The 20636-nt window shown below is 43.3% G+C and overlaps 2 protein-coding genes across 11 annotated transcripts in view; both read left to right on the forward strand.

Annotated features, from left to right (window-relative positions):
• Window positions 1-20636, forward strand: part of LOC143898290 (CCR4-NOT transcription complex subunit 6-like) — a 379988-nt gene that overhangs the window by 93463 nt on the left and 265889 nt on the right. The window lies entirely within an intron of this gene.
• LOC143898367 (uncharacterized) lies at window positions 1856-11740 on the forward strand. Its single transcript, XM_077407789.1, has one exon. The coding sequence runs from the start codon at window positions 2830-2832 to the stop codon at window positions 4942-4944; it is 2115 nt and encodes a 704-aa protein (XP_077263915.1). The 5' UTR covers window positions 1856-2829; the 3' UTR covers window positions 4945-11740.

Raw genomic sequence — 20636 nt, forward strand, 5'->3', positions numbered from 1 at the left:
TGACAGTTGTGTGGTTAATAGTGTAATAATAACAGTGAAATATTAAAAATAAATAGCGCGCGCGTCTGTGATGTCTAATATAAAGTGTATGTATCTATATTATATATTATATAAGTATTAGGTACGGTTTTAATATATTTCCAGATAGAAAGATATTTTAGCGGAGGAGAAAGATTTAATCCACTCCGAAGCTAACGGAAATACCTTTAGTCGAGTTGAGGGTGGAATTTTAGGAATTTTACACGCAATATACTTCATTTGCGTTCGCTCGGACGAGAAATAATAAAGCGCTAGACGGCTCTAAATCTTTTTCGTACGTGTGTAATAAGCGCGCTATTTGTTTGAGAGCAAGAGAAAGAGGCGCTTTCAAACTTTTCTTTGGTTTGCGCGTAATAATAGAGAGATCGTTGGAAACATACTCGTTCGATGTATCTAATAATAGAGAGCCAGTTTCGAACTTCTTTCTCCACAAATGTAATAATAACAGGCAAACGGCCCTAAAACTTCCTCTTGATGCATGCTTCAATAGCGGCGCCTCTCATAGTCTCTTTTAATACGTGTAATATGAGGAAACGTGGTTCCCCCAAACTTTCCTGATATGCCTAACGACGACGGCAAGGAGTTTCGAGAAAGAATCCAACTATCCCTCACCGCGCAAGACGTTTTGGATGAGAGAGAGAGAGAGAGAGAGAGAGAGAGAGAGAGAGAGAGAGAGAGAGAGAGAGAGGAGGGGGGGAGAGAGAGAGAGAGAGAGAGAGAGAGAGAGAGAGAGAGAGAGAGAGAGAGAGAGAGAGAGAGAGAGAGAGAGAGAGAGAGAGAGAGGGTGGAAGGAGATCCGATCCGAGTGGCGTGCCGCGGGCGATTGATGACTTGTGACCCACTTTTCGCGCCGTTGACCCAGATGCGAAGGTGCTCCGATGTAAGATATCGGAGTCCTTCTACCTACCTCTCTTTCTAGCGCGCTTCTCTTCCGCACTCTCTCCGCTCTCGACCGCCTCGCGGCTGCTGACAGTAGTCGGTTAGTTTACTTAGACAGCGAGAACGTATGGCCGATCTCATTCTTCCGATCGGGAGCAACTTAGATTACAAGATTTTCAGGAACTGTTAGTCGATTGTTTCAGAAGTAACGCATGTCAAATTTCGAACGTATCTTATTTACTTCTCTTTATTTAGAATATATTTGAAATATTTGCTTTGAATAATGTTCAAGGCAAACAATTCGTTTGTGCATTTCTCAATTTGGATGATCCATTATCTTTTTGATAATTATATTTTAAAAATAAAGTATAATGGTAAGTTATTGAATTATATCGCGCGATGAAACATGAATCGCGTAATTTTCCGCAGAACTAAAGTTACGTCATGCTATTAGTCCTCATCGACGTGAACCATTTAAAACCGGCGTAAAATAAAAAAATCGTCCTTCGATAGGCGATGTTTTGCATGCGAAGAGTTATTACCGCGGATATTTTAAGCGGAGTGCATTTTAAACGAGCGACTTATCGCTCGATGAATCATCGACACGATCGTTACTCCATTTTTTTCTTATGATTCATTGTATAAGTGAAGGTGATATCGGCGGAACGCATGATACTTTATCAGTATTATCCAATGTAGATTACTGTATCATACGTAAAAATAGCTCTGATAGTGAGTAATTTATGTAAAGCCTGCAAGGTTTCTTATGTGGAAGGTTGAGGTATACTCGGACGTATATAAGTCGTTTTTTTTTTACATATCTATGAGATTACATCATTTTTTCTTGCGTCTTTTTTTTAATTCAAAGAGAAAATCGTTCAAAGTTTTTTTTTTATTTTATTCTTTTCTCCATGGGAATTTGATTAGACTTTATCCGCTCGAGAAAGATCAGAAAGTCATAAAATCCTTTTTTCCCTCTTTGTAATCTACCGTTTTGGACTCACTCATATTTCACGCTGCAGCAAGCACGGGGGAAGAGAGAGAGATAGAGAAAGCGGGTCCAGGATTTGTTTATGAAATTTATGCTAAGTCAGGGTATAAGAAACCCGGATAAGCACCGGGCAGGCAGGCAGGCAGGCAGGCAGGTAAATTCGTCTCTGTCAGTCAGCGTTGTGACGGGTAGACGACGATGCTCTCCGACTCGTCTCATCCGCTCTCCCTCCCTTGCTCTCCTAGCTTTCTCCTAAGATCCTCTCGCTGAATTGTGACAGCGTCGTCGTCCGCCGGAAGGATACGACACCGCGCCGCGCGTTGTATATACCCGGTGTGCGCGGCGTCGTATTGAAAGGCGGCAAGGAGTGGGAGGTCGGGATGGTGGGGTGGAAGCTATCGACGGCAAGGGAGGGGATCCGATGCTCGTGGTGGTGGTAGCAACGAGAACGGGTAGGGAGACCTCCACGTCGCAGAGGACCGAGGACAGTGTAACGTTGCTCCGGCCAGCACCAGCTTCAGTTCTTCAGTATCGTTCCGGCCGCGGTCTCGTTTGGTCGTTCTTGACGAAGGGTCGCGAGTTTATGTTCCTTCGGCATCGCCGCGACCGCCTCTCTTCCTGGCCTACTTTTGACCCGCAGAATACGTTACGGTCTCTTGCCGAGAAATTTGGTCGCTTCGGCGACTTGGTCGTCGTCGAGGCTCATTATGAACATGGGCTAGATCGCAGTTTGCCTTATCCGCCCGAGGATCAGGATCAGTGGAATAATGTGTCACGACAAGTAGGAGGAGAATTGAAACGGAGTTGTCAGTGCCAAAGTGGCGGTGCAAGTGCCGAAATTTATTTCGATATCATCTGAAGATTACCGTCGCGATCGTACGCCTGCTAGCATTGGTGGCGCAATCCGCGGATATTGTAAGATGAGCCCGGCCTCCCAGGGCACCCTGGAAGTGGAGCGTTACATCGGCAGTTGCCTGATTTCGTCCAACGTGCGCGCCGGACTGCACGGTAAGCCCGTGCCCGTCTGTCGGAAGCAGGAACAGCCAGCGACGGTACGCAGCAGCAAGGTGCGCGGTTGTTATAATGGAGGGCAGGGTTACTCCGGGCTGGCTGATCAGCAGCAATGTCAGGTGCAATACGGTGGTCCGGGCGGCTGGACGGGCGCGCCGCTAATATCAATGACATCGAGTCCGCGCAGGTGTAATCAGCGTTCGTCGCCGTCACTCAGTCAACAACAGCAACAGCAGCAGTCGCAGCAACAGCAACAGACGTGCGGCGATCAGCAGCAGTTGCCACTGAGTGGTCATCTACACAAAAGCCCCCTGTCCAGGTTGGCGATTCACACGCAAGGCGCGCCTCTAATTCTGGCCGGGCGATTTTACAATCGGGGCAAGGTGCACAGCAACAACAACAATAACAGTGGCAATTCTAACGTGTCGCCCTGCGGCAACCTCGCCGGCAATTACGTTCATAATAGCGCGAACCCATCCATGACGAGCAACGCGAACGGCGCGACGAGGTGCTCGGCATCGCGAATCGTCCCTCAAAGGCCGGCAGAGGCCACCGCCAAGAAACCACCGACGATGGTGTCCTCGAGCTCCAAGACAACAGCGACGAACGCCGATTGTTCGTCCGCTGCGGCGAAGGAAAATGCCGGTTCCTCGAATATCGCGAACATCGACTCGCTGAGTATCGCGAGCGACGAGAGCTCCGGATCGAACAATTCAGAGAACAGCCTGCCGCGCATCATCAAGCCTCGCAAGCGCAGAAAGAAGGACCGCAAGCCGCCAAACAATGTTGTCGCGAGTGGCGTCGACGCGGTCAAATCGGAGGAGCCGCAGGTGCAGCGGCAGCAGCCTACCGGTTGCGGCACCACGACCGGGGAACAATCCGGCGTCATCGGGATGAAATCGTACGCGCCGACCTGCTACGAACCAAGGATCTACGAAGCGGCCGCGCCGCATCTCAGGAACTACCGGAGGCCACCGGTCGGCCATCGTGAGAATATCTACGGTGGCTGCAGGGCGCCGTCGATGCAGGCAGAAATGGCGGACGTCAGGCAGCAGCGGTACGTGCACCACCGGCATCATGTGCAAGTGAAAGTGCTAGACGACAACCGTAACGTGATCGCGGCGCCGATGCGTGCCACGGCGCCACCCAAAAACTACCGGCATCATCACGTCAATGATAACGGCAACTGTAGCGGCAATCTGCCGCGACGTTACGTTCACGAGTACGCGGGCGAGTCCTGCGAGGCCGCCGCCAGGGGAGACGGTCTGGGTCCGTGTCAGTGTCGATACTGCGACCCGGCCGGTCTAATCTGGGACGTCGACCGGAACGGTTACGCGCCGTTCCTGACGACGACGCTGCCGCCGCCACCGCCGTCGTCGTCGTCCAGCGTCGAGTACTGTCGCGGTAGTCACTTCAGCCAAACACCGCTGTTCCTGACGTCGCCGTGTACTGGTCTTCAGGAACGCGTGCTCGACAGAGTGTTCGACGAGCATTCTCGACCGCACGACGACGGGAGGAACGCGGGGCCCGTCGCCGGGCCCGGCGGCGTAGTGTTGAGACGCAGCTGGAGCGACCCAACGAGTTACTTTAACTACGGCGAGGAGATCGCCGCGCCGACGAGGGACGTTGGCGTTATCGGCGATCGAGGGGGCCAGTCTGAAAGTAGGAGACACAAACGAACCCTCTGGCGCGGCGACAGCATCGGCAGCACGCCGGTAAGCTCGCCGGCGAACGCGAACGCCGCGGGCTCGAATGCCGGTTGCGGGTCCGCCGCGTCCCCGAAGGGCCTAGAAGTGTCAACGGAGATCATCACGTCGCCCAACGGCCATCGGGATCTGGAGATTAAGTTCTATTCGTCGCCATCGCCCGCCGAGCGCTTCGCCGAGGAGGACAAATCGTCGTCGAGTCTCGCCGGAGAGGCCGATGACGACGACAATGGGGACGACGACTTCAGCGATATATGGAGTTACCACGAGTCGAAGCTGCAGCAGGATTTCCGCACGCTGCTGCAGGCGGAAGAGTGATGGATCGTCGACGTTATCTAACCGAAGATTTTCCCGAGCGCGACGAGCGCTCGCAGTCGCGCGGATTCGCTCGGTGGAGTGCGAAATGAGAGCGAAATGGCAAACGCCGACAATGGCGGAAACGGCGCGGAAAAAAGGAGGAGAGTGCGTGGGTGTTGACGACGAGGTATTTGGCTCTGTTCCGTAAAGAAGTGACACGGGAAAGAGAGATATGGACAATGTTGTCGCCCGTCGTGCGCAAATGACTCGATTGACGTTTGCTTTGTCTCGCGACGCTCGCTTTTACGTGCGATCTCGAGGGGGCCAGAGCCAAGCGTTCCCGCGTGAACGACGGTATCGCCGAGCCTCTACAAGACGGCGTCAAAGGCGATAACGAGGAGGGGCTTCTCATCGCTAACGGTGTTCGTAGTATACGTGACGTGACGTGATGCGCGTGCATGCATCAATGCCGCACGCGACGACGCGCCGTCGCTCGGTACTCCATCTGATGTTCCGCGTCCAGCCAAGTGGATTGACTTCACCGAGCAACCAGCGAGAAACTGTGTCGATCAGTGTGTCGCAAAGTGTGTTAGTCTTGAGAGATCGGAAGAGCGCGTGTACTTGCGGGTGTGTTGTATGTGTGTATACGCGAGCGTACTTGAATATGCGTAACGCACGTGACCTCATCTATCGGGTCTCTTTAACGCATGGATTTTCTTTGTAGTAGGTTGTACACACGACAATCATCTCGTCGGTTATATAATCAGTTACATAATAGTCTTTCGTATTTTTATACTAGTGCTTTTTTTCTCTGATACGTGCAAAATTTTGCTCCAAGATCCGGAGGTGATGGAACGTTAATTAAGTTAGATTATTGTTGAGAGAAATTCCACCAAAAGATAATTACACGTTCCTCATGTGTTTTTCAAAGTCAGTTGATCGTGAATCATGCAGTCGATCCACCCGACGTTCCAATTTGCAACGACAAATTGGAGAATACTAGTTAGATTAATTCCGTTAATGTGTAAATACCTAAAAGTAGAAAATATTTAGGTAATTCTGATTAGTTTAATCGTCGATTCTGCCCGACTCGGTGCACGGAAATTAGTCACTTTCTCCTCATTTTTACAATTGCAACGATATTTGTGGTACAATCTACGGCGAGAGGCCATGCGTGAAAGAAGTCTACGAGCCAAGAAACGATAGCGACATAGGAACAAGGCGGAAGGGACGAGGAATAAAATATATAACGTTGCTGATATTTTATGTCCAATCGGAATATCGGAATGCCTTCGCCGTGCCCTTTTGTAGACGTGGGACCACTCATCTTTCTTATGCTTCAACTATATCTGTTTTCCGATCGATTGCCCCTACACAATGATCATCTTATCATGAATTTATTCTATCTCATTCCGCGATCCCACGCCCAATTTTTATACCCCATTGTGTCTTGGCTCTGACGTGTACCCAACACGAGATCGACGCGTATTGAATTATCGCTCTTCACGCGTAATTAGGTAGCGACTATTTTTCCTCGATGTCCATCGATTCGCGAAGTGACGATCCGTGCGTACTCTAACATCCTCCTTAATCGTTTTGCAGCTTGTAATTGTGCAACGGAAGTTGAGAAACGTTAGATTGTCGATCGAAATTGTTCTTGACGCGACCAAACTCGCTTTAGCCGCGAAACGCGAGGTATGTCAGTTTACGCGTCGCGCCATTCATGTCGAGTTGTCGCGTGCGGTGCCTAAGGCTGCGGTCCACTTGACGCTACAAATGCTTCGAAGCATTCCTCTTCCCTTTTCTTTCAATGAAGAAAGAAGGAGAAGAAGAACGCTCCAAAGCATTTGTAGCGTCAAGTGGACCGCAGCCTAAAAGGCGCATCTGGGAAAACTAGTTTCGACCGCCGCGCCGAGCCGGCCGCAAGAGGTTAATCATGAGAGTTAAGATACAGACTCGCGCGCGTGGACGCACGTCTCGTCCGACCACGCACTAACACGCTCGCGTGGTGGTGATATACCCTGGCTTTTTCTCGCCGTCATCGCCGCCACCATCGCCGTTACCATCGCCGCCGCCGCCGTCGCCGCCGCCAATTCCAAGACGAGTAGCGGCGACGTGACCGTTTAAAACGTAACGTAGCAATTAATCGAAAGAACGATGAACGGTCCGGTCCGTTGCTGGCCGCCGTCACCGCCCCCGCCGCCACGACCGATCGTAATCGACGTCTGCGCCTTCCACCTCGCCTCTTCCTTCGCGCCAGATCGCTCGCGATAGTAGGTCGAACTGTTCCCCCGGCGGGAGAGGGAATCTTCATCATCATCTTCTTACCCGCGAAAGGGGCCCGCCTCGCGTGAAAGGAGCTACCGTCTGTACTAGTAACTGCGTTTAATCGCGCGCTATCGCCGCGTTTTATCGGATAACTCGCAACGGTTCAGCCTCGGAGTCGAGCACCGATAACCGGGCGGCTAGCTCTCTCGAGTTCGTAACATTGTTTCGCGTTTCCCTCCTATTGCCCCTCGCTCTTACCGTTTACCGTTGCCTCTGCTAAATAACGGCAAGTGGACCAGATAAACGCGTTATTGATTTGTTCAATATCAATATAATCAAGTGGAACTATCGTTGCCGTCATTCCGTTTCGACTCGCCGGAGTTGGATAGCAGATATTGTCGTACGTTCCGTTACGGGATATCTGACTCGTCCGTAATCGACGATCGGTAGCTCCGAAGTTTGTGTATTATTCCTTCTTCATTCTCAGGTCATCTCTCACAGATTAAATTATTGTTAATGCGATTTTGTTCCAAGTGAAGCCTTACGAATATTTGGAATATAGAATTTTGATTCTTTTTTTTTCGTCTCTATTTTTAACAACGAAATGCCATTGTTACACTCAACATACTTACTTAAATAAATTGAAACTTGTTTCTTCAGAATATAAGTGTTGATAGAAATCTCAACTACAGTTACGTAACTACGGTGAAGAATGCCATCGTGAATTCGTTAGATAACTTCTGTCAGTTTTTTTTCCGAAAATATTAGTATGATCGATTAGTCACCGCCACAGACTGATATCATTATCGCGGCGATTGAAATGCGACAGATCGAAGCGTTTAAGACCGAGCGAGGGTGGAAGGCGCGGCAAAGAATTACATGGCAGGATCAGGCGTTCTATACCCGAGATATACTATATATCTACATTAGCGAAAGGCCATCGCGCAGATTTACACAGAGCGTAGAAGCGAGTAAACGTAGAAGCGAGTCGGCCGGTCACACACAAACACACCCACATACACACGTATACACGTATACATAGGCACGCCGTGTCTATCACGAGCCGCGTCGTGATAGGTTGACTCGGTCTTCTGTAAATCTGTGCTCGATGATCGAGAGAGCCTCGGTCGAGGGGACCGAGGTCGCGCGACGAATCTCCGCGAATCCTGCGTCGTTTTGTATGCGATATACGAAGACCATCTGTCCCCCCCCCCTCGCGACATTATACGTCAGCTAGACGAGCAAGATATATGCTACGAGCCACTCAGCATCATCACACGTCGTCATTTCACCGTACACGGACGCACGCACACACACACACACACACACACACACACACACACACACACACACACACACACACACACACACACACACACACACACACACACACACACACACACACACACACACACACACACACACACACACACGACACACAAACTCGGCAAACCACCTATCGTTAGACCGTAAGTCTAGAATCTAATTGTAAGGCGATCCATTTAGATTATTACCTTCATTGTCTATATGTGTATAGAAGAAATCGCGCGAAGACGGCCTGTCTTTTGTTGTCACGATTTCGGAGCGCGCGAAATGGAAAAACACGACGATGATGAGACGAGGTGTATAATATATATGATCGGGGAATATATAATATATATATATATATATATATATATATATATATATATATATGAGAGTGATGAATATTTTGAATGGGTGTTTTTTGCGTATGATACGTGTTTCGTTTTGGAGAAACGGGAGAAAATGAATACATATTCACAAATAATGGAGTGACGGAAATGTTTGTTTTGTTGCTGCTAAAAAGAGAAGTTTGAATTTTTTGAAAGAATACCGCGTTGTTTCTCATTATAAAAAGTTACAAAAAGAGGTAAGGTGGGCTGTAATTGTGAGTTAAAGAAAAAAATTTGATAATAAATTTTTAGGACAGGGAAGGGCTTTTCGGCTTTTTGTCTCGAAAATTTTGTATCCGATTTTTTGTTCAACTGACTGAAATAGCACCTCCTTACCGTACAGTTACTATATATATTACGAATGCAAACAGCAATCGGAGGGACACAGCTTTGGCGTTCCAATTTTTCAGAGATATATGTAACGCGGCGGAATTATTCATGAATATTTATAGCAGCCGTTTCTTCAAAAAGAAACGCGCACGGATTAAACTAGGAGGAAACCGATGAAATCTTGTTAGTATTCAGTACACTCGCGGTGCTGGGCATACGAAGGGCAGGCTATAAAAATTCGACAACGGCGACGACGATAATGTCCGTTTGGGGCTATAACGGGTGTGCGCTTTGTGCCGGGTTTGACGTACGTATAGCGAACGCGCGTTCCCCGAGCGAACGCGAAGAATGATATTGCTAATATTTCTTTCTTGCCGGCGAGTCGCACCTTGCGTGGCAAGTTTTATTGCCGAGTGGCGACAGATAAATATTGTCCTTGGTTCCTTGTTAAGGCGAAGCGCGCGCGCGCGCGCGACGCATCGATGCATAATCATGCAATGCGTACACGAGGAAATCGCATTCAAGAAAGAAGAGAAAGAGCTAGAGAAAGAGAGAGAGACTGCTTTAATAATATCGTCGTCGATATTTTTCTTCGAGGATTCCTACAAGTCGTATCCGAGGGAAAAGGCCTGCCATTCGCAAATGTTCGTTCATGGTTTATCCGATTGCGTGTGATGTTTGTGTCGACGCTGTGTTGTATGTCGACGTATTTTCGGTTGTATTTAACGTCGCTGCATGAATGCGCTATACGAGTGCATCGGACGTAGCAGTCCGGCGGGAAAAGTGAAACACGTCAGAGAGTGATTTAAGTCGAGTGACTATGGCGTAAGTCTATTTTAAAACTTTAAGAGTCGTAAAAGCATTTTTATTTCCACGTACATATAAGCGGCCTTTCTTATCGAGGGTCTTGACAAACACGCCTGAATCGTCTAAGCAAATTTGAATGAAAGGATTAAAGGAAGGAAATCATGCATCGCGTCTTTCTGTATTGCGCTTAGACTCGTTTTCAACAAGTTATCACTTTGCCACTAGACCTTCCGACACAAATTTCCTTTATTCGATTTAAGTATGCGCCTACACTTTCGGCGATCTTGATTATTCGACAGAGTAACTTATAGCGCGTTCTCATGCATTACAATACTGTAAAAAGTATGCAGCTTTTATAATGCATGTTCTCGGATGACGTACAGCGCAGCGATCATAAAATTTTGTCATAGGAAAAAATGAAGAGATAATATAGCGTGTTGTTATGCACGACCTCTTGACGAGGAATGGCGGCTTTAGTCCGGGAATATTCAAGTGTTTCTCGACGTGTCGGATTAGATAGGAACGGTGAACGATGTCTGCTGATTTAGCCGCGAAGTCTGTTACGAACAATTTTCTGGCGACGCGTCAACGGAAGTGACCTAATTTATTTACCGTTCTCTAAGCGCTTAAGAAATTTGTTAAGACGAATGTCGCGGCTGAGAAAAGTGAGAATTGATGAATAAACAAAGGAGAGAAAGAGAACGATGCGTGCAGTCGTGTTTTTAGAAGAAAAAAAAACAATCCCAACGTCGTTGAAGATGCTCTCGAACAAAATCCTCATCACCTGTTGACCACCCAGCAATCGCAATGTACGCGAAAAAGAGGGCGAAAAAATTTCTTTTTTTTTTAAATATTATTGTTTTAAATATTTGCGATTTTTATTTATATTTACCGAATATCTGAAAAATACGAGGACGAAGAATGGCAAATATTAAAGAGAACAACCGCGACAAATATTGGACAAACAAGGAAATTGAAAGAGTTAAAAAAAAAGGTTAAAAAGAATTAGAAATGTGGATATATTGATGTGAATAAAATATATGACAGCGAGACGCTTGATCGACAAATCTTTCGCTTTCCAGAAGCTTGAATTCTGACATTAAGAATTTGTAAGAAGCGCATTTTTTCCGTTGTTTTTGTGAAACAATCGCGATTTAGTTTGCTGTGCGTTTGCAGTAAAATTCGATTAAGAGTTTGTGCTGTCCAGCCAGGATTTCCTCGGCTCTGATGATTTTGCTTTTCCCGATCGCCCGTCCAGTGTGATCGCTTCAGAAATCGTGCTTTCCGTCTGATCTGATCTCTGACGAAGACAGAAGGAGAGATTTGAAGAAAACAGCCGAAATGGAGGAAGTTCAATGAGCGCGACTTAATGATCCTTGATTGGTTTTCTTCTCTTTGTCCTTTTTTGTTTTTATTTTTATTCCCCATGTTGGCCGTTGACCGTTTTTTGATTCTCTCTTCCTCCTGCTTCTTCTTTATGTATTTATTTCACTCGTCGTCAATTGACGTTAATAATGTATTGTGATAATGCAACGACACACACACAAAACACATACCATATTAACACACACGTACATGTGTACACATACCGATACTCGGCTCCGCTTCGTCTCAATAGACTGATCAACCAAGCCGACCTAGCAGCGTCGCCCATAGTGCTGGTTGCACTAACTCGAATCACACTGTTTGGAAGAATCAATAAAAACGTCTTTAATTTATTCGCAGTCATTACTTTTATTGTGTCCCGTTTATAAATCCGTATTAGATTTAATAAGTGGCGTGTATGTAAAAGAATATGTAATATTTAAAATATAATAATACCATAAAATGTCTTTTTTTAGAAGTAAAGTACGTACGTAAAGCTATCACGAATTTTTATTATTTTATAATAGATGAGAGATATGCGACAAATAATTTGTTATTGCTGTAGTTATATTTGAACAATAATTATATAAGGGAGATTTTAAATTCTGGGATTTTAGCAACTTGTGCAGATATAATTTCTAATCTTTTAATCGTACTTCAACGAAAGATATTCGTAATGTTATTGCGTCTTTGGCGTTCTATTTTTATGTTAATTTATTCTTATATCATTTTTATGCTATTAATTAATCCGCCATAAATATTGTTTTCGTTTTCCGTAATTCATTATAGCTTGTAGAAGCTCGCTGTAATTTTCCCGAACGGAAAAACTGATTTCGAAGGGCAGAAATATTGAGCTACCGCGTATCCTTCTTTTTATTCCCCTGCACCTCCGATCCACGAGCATCAATTCGCTCATGGTGAACGAAGTCACGCGAGGATAACGATAACTCAATCATCTCCCCTATGCGTTTTCTTATTCATTCGCCTTTCTTTCACTCGCGAGCAAGCGGATTGAGTAAAAATAACGCGGGACGTTCAATCTACTCGTTTATTCAGATGAAAATTACTGAGACGGCAATTTTGCCTTCCGCTCGTTATACACGACGAAATGTACGGAGCCCGTCATGACATAGCGCGTATTATAACGAGTTTGACTTATGGTAAGTATGGTAACAAAGTTTGATACGTATTTAAGATTATATGCATTCCCGTTGGCGAGCTGATTTATCACGCGAGCGGCGATTTAATATCCCCGACAGGAGTAATGATATAAAACACTTAAGTCACGATCGCTCGACATCACGGCTAGCATAAACATAGCGCTTAAAGTAACATAAGTATTAAGCGACCGGCCAGAATTGAACTTAAAAATGTCAACTACTATTAGGATGTAAATTGTACCAGCCATTTCAGGCTGGTAATTCCCGATGTTAATGTGACTTCTTATCGATCGTATCACAAATAACTCAAGTAGCATGAGTCCGTAGCGTGGTATTACACCCGTAATGCAATAAGGGATTCTCAAGTTGGTTAATTACTCTTTTTAGAGAAACGTGGGTTATATGCGTGATAATTGTGCAATCGCGATCCTTCATAGTGGGTGGCATGATATTATCTATTCAAATGCCGTTTACGCGCCGATAATTTCTCGAGAAATCCTGCCGATTTCATCGCCGGTTTTGCATCGCCGCGCCCTCGACGCCTCCACGTCGATGAAGCGAACGCGCACCGATTCCCCCGGGAATCGGTTTATGCACTTGGCCGATGCCGGGCCGTCGTTCGACGACGGCGAACGTAATCCGACGATCACCTCTTCCTTATCTCGGAATTGAGTAATGGCCCCTTGGCCGGTTCACGTGTGGGTTGGTAAACTGCTATAATTCGCCCATGTTGCCGCACGACCCGGTATTGTTTAACATCAGCTCTTCACACGTCTGTTCTACCGCGCGTCTTTTTTTTTTTTTTTTATCGTTGATGATCCTTATGATTGGGTTAATCCTTATTATTTGCTTGCTGCATTTATTGCGAATCTCTGTGTTTGAGGATCAGAGACTCCCCGCTGGCATCTCTCGATAACAGAGAAGAAAGGAAAATGCGGAAAAACTATATCTATTCTTTGCGTTAGGCAAATACATTTTTATAATTTTCTTTCAATTTAAGAAAAAGAGAGAAATCTTTATTGTTTTAATATCTTTTATTTGATTTTATATTATTTAACTTTTGTTATATATATTATACATTCAGTGCTCTGAGAATTACCTATACTCTAGAAACTTATAAAAATTTCTATTCAAAATTTTTGTTGGAAGTAAAAGAGACGGTCGTGTAACTTGACGGATTTAGATCACGCTTACGGTCAGTCTTCGGATCTCTTGTCTCTCAAAATGAATGTTCGTAATCAATGACACCTCATTAGCCGGTCGACGCTTTGCCTAACAGCCTGCGGCATGCTGTGTGGATTGAATTAGCCATCATCGGCATGCGTGCGCTCGTGTGTACGCGACGTAATCCGTCTGTATTATCGCGCACGCCGTTGCCCGTGATGAATCATTATACCGGTTAGGATTAGGGACGTCAATCACGATTGGCGGAGACTGCGGGGAGGAAAAAAGGAGAGAAAGACATTGGGAACACGGAACCGGTATGCCGATGTCTACGACAGATTTCACTCAGGAGGAGTCAATCGAACGAATCGATCGAACGCAGCGTCGACGTTTGCAAACGGCTAATCACGAAATTGTTGCAATTCACGGTGGTTATTGCGTGGCGAATATACAAAGCCATTCGAGCCGTTATCTGTTAATTACCTTCTCAGTGCATACGTGGATCTGTCATGTTAGATGTTATTTTTCTCTATTTAAAGTATTAAAAAAAAATCTGAAAAAATTCACAAAACATCTGTCTATATTGTAGTTGATGATTTTATAGTCATTTTGATGAACATAATTTGTTTAATATTTTCTGGCAGGCTTGCAAGTTTTACAGTTACGAAGCAGATATCATTTTGGCTCAGTCTAATATAGACCCACGTATATGCACACGGAGATGCGTCCATCGCGATTTGCATTTTCTGTTGCATGCAGCGCGATACAGTTGTTTATGCAACACAGACTTAAATAAATAAGATTATAAAACCCCGATGTGTGTTAAATATAACGATTTAAATTTATACGCGCATTTAAAATGATTCAGATTTATCGATACATTTTACTTTATTTACGCATCATGTAAACCGCAACGTGTGTATGTGTTGGTTCTAATACGTACGTATATGTACCTTCCAGTCACTGATAAACTAATTATCATATTTTACATTAAAATATTCTTTTTATGATGCAATATTTTATATTATATATGTATATACGACTTTTTTTATAAGCATCGCGCGTATAAACATACTGAAGACAAATAAATTTGACGTCAGAACGCCAGAGGAAAATTATGTAACAAGTGGTATAACTTATATCATTGATTACGTAAAAGTCGAATCAACGTGAAGAATTTTAAACACGATTCTTGTGGCATATAATTATTTTCTGTTCCATCTGCGTAATTTGCCAGCGACATTCACTGATAGCCGATCGACATCTTATATATATATTTAATCACATATATTTCGTCATACTTCATCAGGTGTATAATTTTGCACTATATTTTAACATTTGCATGACGTCACATATTTTGACTTTGTTGCATATATTATCAACATAAAACTTATAATGAGTTTCTCTCACTTGTAGTTTATGAAGAAAGTTTCAAAATTTTATTTTGCATTGTAATAAATTATTATTTTGTTGTTTTAAGTATATTTACATTAATTTTTCCATCTTAATACAATTAGGAATTATTTAATTATATACTTATGTATATATCTGATCATAATGTTAATCGGTTTTTATTAACAATTATACATAAAAAATTATTAAGATGGAAAAATTAATGTAGCTAAATATACTTGAGACAACAAAATAATAATTTATTACAATACAGAATAAAAATTTGAAGCTTTAATTAAAACATACAATGCTTTAATTGATGCATACGTTTTATTCCCAGAATTAGTAATTTTTAAATCTTTATCGGACGTAAAATTTTTTCTTGGAAAGAGAACGAAAAATTTGCACGTACACGTGTACGCATCAAGAGGTCGTTCGAGGATCGTTATACGGGGTTTCACAACGCGTAGTTTCTCGCTAATTATGCGACTTGTCATTAAGACGCTTGCGAAACCCGAGGGGGATCATCGACCCACCGACGTTGCATCGTACGGTCCCGCTGTTTTTCATCCTCGGCGTCATAATCACGCACGCTTTGTATCGCCACATTGGCACTTTCTACACTCGTTAGTACTCCTTCGTTCGCTCGCTCATTCGCGAGAGAAGGAGGGAGAGAAAGAGAGTGCCTCGACGACACATTCGTGCGCCCGCGCCGTAAGTATATTTTAAGAGACGCGCCATTTCCAGCAAATTTGCATCTGAATACGAGCGTCATAATGGCCTGAACTTTGCATACGTGACCTTGTCGCGTATCACGGGCAAAATATGCCTGGGAGAACGTCGTCGTCGACATTTCGCCTCCTATACGCCGGTCGCTCTTAATTACGACTATTATTAATACGGAACGAAAGCATCGTCGTGTCGCGCGGACAGAGGAGCGGTTGCTCGGTAATGTATACGACGTATTTTATAATGTATAAGATAGGATACTAACAATATAGGTACGGTTTCTAAAGTCAAGTCCTGATTTCTAATGTGATTTTTGATTTTTTTATCTACCATAGTCGATGGTATGTCTCGTCGAGGTATAATCGGCGTTATTTATTTTACATTTTAATTTCATAAAATAGATGGATGGAACTTTTACATTCGCACGCATTTTGATGTACGCACCGTACTCACAACGTTCGCTTCAGGCATTTTACTCACGAATAATTGATATTTATTAGTTATTCTGAGTAACTATTTGAATAACTATTGTTGGGTTGGGTGATATATTCCGATCATAAATATTCATTATATCATTATTGTTCGCGAGATGCAAAAATGGACGCGTTATCGCGAACCACATCACGATTTGTTTTTTCAAGAGAGATTAATCCAATCTTTTTGAAATTAAGTTTAATACTTATAAATCGCTTTTAATAATTATGTGGAACGGCAAATTTACGCACGAGACAGCTCGTGTGAGCGCACCACAGTCCGAAATATAAGCAAGAAGACCTTCTCTCAGTAACGAGCGGCAATTATTATAAGAGCGATAAGTGTACGGTGCGGTGCTTGCGCGAGGTGGTGGGTCTCAAAGCGACGGAGTTGCGAAAGAACTGCTTAGCCACCATAAAATAATTGGCGAGTATTCTCCGGTTCTACTTTACAACTTGGATGCCGTTGGCAGCGATGTTTTTCTCTAGCTTCGCACTTTGCTACGATTGCAAGTTAAGATTGAATTTTGGATGACTGCTCTCGTTGTCCTGTTTTACCTATTATTAAAAATTTAGAAAGTTAGAAGTCAAATTTCAAAGATGAGGGAATATTGTATATGTTTTTATTAAACATTTTTTTACTCTGTTATATTAATACATATTTATAATTAATATGTATTTATATATGTGTATTATTAATATATATTTATACTCTACTATATTAAAACACTCAAATAGACGTTATTCATAATCGACCATAATCGTTAATTGGTCGTTCGCCACCGATGCTTGTTCGCGTATTGTGTTAATTACCGTTACGCACGTTTATAATACTAGACTGTTAAATAAATTAACTCCACCGAGTTAAAGTGTAGACCTGCTGTAATTTTTAGCTTTTTCGCTGACTTCTCAAACGTGTTATTTCTCCGGGAGAAAACTTCTACCCGGGGATTTTGCGTAGAATTTATTGCCACCGCGCCGCTCCTGGCATAAATCGCGAATTTAACGGGCGCGTTCATTCCTCGAAATTCGTTCGATGAGCCCCCGGTCCGCGGTGGAAAAAAGTATCGAGTTTTTAACGTTTTTTTTTTCTAAGAGGCGGAAACGCTGTTGTTTCGCGCGGCCTGTAAAAATAAGGTTCGTCTAACAGTATTGAAAAGTTTTTAACGATTCACCGATGGAGCCGTCAAAGAGGTAATTTCTGCCCGTTTTACTTCCCGATACTGTACCACTCCCGCCGATACTATCGAATGGATACCGTCGGATTAAGTAGATCGACCACGGTTAACGTTGCACGGCAAGTGTTCTCTGCAAGTCGGCATTACAGCCGTGGCCAGAAGTGCTTCGTAGCTCGAATAAATTGTGTGTGTTCAGCCGAGATATTCTATTTCATTATAGATTAGAATGTATAATAGAATTTCGTGCTGAGTAACAAACATTGAAACGCGATTATTAGAAAATTACGCGTTGTCTTTTGCTTTACGAATATCGACTGTTTTCGTCTTATTGACATTTATCGGAGAGACTTTGTACTTTTGGTTAAGGCTGTATCTTCTAATACCCACATCTCGAGGCCTATATCTCGGTGGTACATTAGCGTATATTATCGAATACAAGATAATAACACGATATTACAGTCAGCGTTTAGTCTGTTATAATTGCGGATAAGTGGGTTAGAGCGATCGTATTAATCCGAATGCTCGGCGTACGAACGGCTCAATTGTTGAGAAATAGCGAATTAAGCAGCTTAGATATTTTTGTTCCATCGCGGAATTTACAATGCAGAAAACAACTTGACAACAATCTGGTTTAAAAATTTCAGACTCAGTGTTTGAATTATACGGTTAAAATCTGCTCAACCTAAAACAATTAGTCTGGTTAAGTAGATTTCTTTCCAAAGTGCTGTTTATCTTTATATATTGAAAAAAAACCAGTAGAGATGCACGATTACTCATCACGGGGAAAGTTGCCCTTTTTGCGATTAAAAAGGTTATTAAGCAGCAGAGTTCAGTAATCGATTGGTTTTAAATAAATACAATTACACAGTCATAAAATAGGATTTTTAGGAAGAATATGTTAGCTTTACGCACGCACGCATTTACACATGTATATTCTATTTTTTTTTTTTTTTTTGAGCTAACAATTCCAATTTCGGTGATTAAACGGGAACAAATTACCAAACAAATCACGAGCGAATCGTCAAGCGAATGATAACTGCTATGATTGAATTTTGAGTTCCGAATAGGTCAACTTTTTACTTTAGCTGACAAGTGATGTTACACGTACTTAGCCTAGTGTCATTGGACGATCTCGAGCACGCCGCGGAGGCCAGACGCACAGTTTACGAGCGCGCGCGACGACGCACGTGTTATTTACAACACGCGGTAAACTAATGGCAGCGAAATGTTAGCGAAATTATCAGGTGGGTTGCATCGCGCTGTCGGCCGCGCTTCGTCGTTGACATCGCGCCGCACTTATGCTACCGAGGGTTATCGTGTTACGCATTTGCGTGGCATTCCGGCCACCTGGCTCTCTGTCGGTGGCATACGTTACACGTAAATCATCGCGCGGCGGAGAACGGATGGAGTCACCGTTGTCGCTCCAGCCCCACTTCAAATGTCGGGCCTGTAATCGTATACACCCGGCGGGCAACGAGCCCGCTTGCGGATTCCGTAAAAGTGGCTCGGGTTCGCATCAACTTTTCTCCTCTTGCAACGGTAAAACGTTTGGTCGGAAGTATCGTGTTGGAGTGGCAAAAACGAGCCCACCCTTCCGAACCCATAAAGCGCGCAGATACTTTGGTAATCTGCAGTTTTTTTCGCGTAGCAATTTTTCCCTCTGGTTTATCTTATTTCCTTTAACTCTTCGTAGTCACACTTCTCTAGAATCCCGTGTTAGTCATACTGGGACTTATGGACCCAGTCAATTTTGAATGGTTGCGATTTTAATGGTATCAGTCCGATCGGGTTCAAATAATTCTGGAACATACCTTGAACATTCTAGAATATAAAACAACTGCGATTTTGTGAGAGATCAAATGGCAACATGTTGAAAAAAAATCGTGAACGAGTACATGCGTAAAAAAGTAGCTTTTTCACTTAAAAAATCGTAACTTTTTAATTTTTTAATTTTTTAAAATAAAATTTGCAGGTTATACTCTTAAGATACGACACTAAGAAAAAAAATAGTCCTTTAGTGCGCGTTTCAAAAAAGATATTTATATGAAGAAGCCCGATTTTGGAGTGAAAAAAATGTAGATTTATAAAAAAATAATGTGTTTTATTATTATTATGGATATCCTGAGTACACAGAAACATAAATATTATTGTTTTTTTTGTTGTAAAACGACAAAAAAGTCATTTAATCAGTGCAACTGTTTTATAATAATAATACCGTAATTATTATAAAAACAATAGAAAAAAATATATTGCAGGTGTCACAGTCACACTTACGGTTCAGACACTTGTTTTAAACACAATTAAAAAATCCGATTTTTTTTTTCACTAAAATTACGTGCTAGTCACACTATACGGACCCGCATTCGTGTACGATGTTTTCGAAACCGCTGATGTCATACAAATACCGACGCTTTAATCAAATGACTAACATTCCGTAGCTATAGAGGATACTTCACACTCTTGGTAGATGGTGGGTCAAACCCCATTTTAAGCCAGGCACTTACCGATATTTAGCTTCAAACTTGAGCCCGGGTCCAATGGACCCATGTGTGACTACGAAGGGTTAAATAAAATAAATTCTTAAATCCACATTTTTAGCAAATAAAATAAAGATTAATCAGTGATAATGCATTCACGTTCTAATAATTGAATGTCAAACAATTTGGAAATAAGCCTTCGAATTTTATTTGTCACTAAATTATTAAAAATACATTGTCAAATCTGACCTTTGTCATTCGTTATCTAACAATTTGATCTTTTGTCGGAGAATTTCCAAAGTTCATTAGATAGACGAGGTAAAAAGAAGGAAAATGAAGAGAAGTTATCTAATGTAATATGTCGCACACATATATACGCTTGTAAAAGATATTAATATAGTTTCGCTAATACTCCGGGACATTTATTCCCATGACATTTCTGCCGCTTTTCTAGTGACTATAAAACCCGGGAGATTAGCATAGGATGCAGTACGAAACATTTTGACGCGTACGTAATGTATCCTCAGCATTGTTGCGAGCGCTATGAAATCTGTGACTCCTCGTCCGCTTTTGTCGCGGTTCATCCCTCTACCGTCCTCCCGTTTATCTTTCTGCGATTCCCTCAATAGTTATCAACAGGGATTATGCTCAACACTTCCGTGCCGCATTTTCCAGC

The sequence above is a fragment of the Temnothorax americanus genome, unplaced genomic scaffold (genome assembly GCF_048541705.1).
Source record: "Temnothorax americanus isolate GAGA-0224 unplaced genomic scaffold, ASM4854170v1 Scaffold23, whole genome shotgun sequence".
In the NCBI taxonomy this organism is placed as follows: domain Eukaryota; kingdom Metazoa; phylum Arthropoda; class Insecta; order Hymenoptera; family Formicidae; genus Temnothorax; species Temnothorax americanus.

Coding starts and splice junctions, on each gene's coding strand:
- LOC143898367 (XM_077407789.1), top strand. CDS start 2,830: ATGAGCCCGGCCTCCCAGGGCACCCTGGAAGTGGAGCGTTACATCGGC.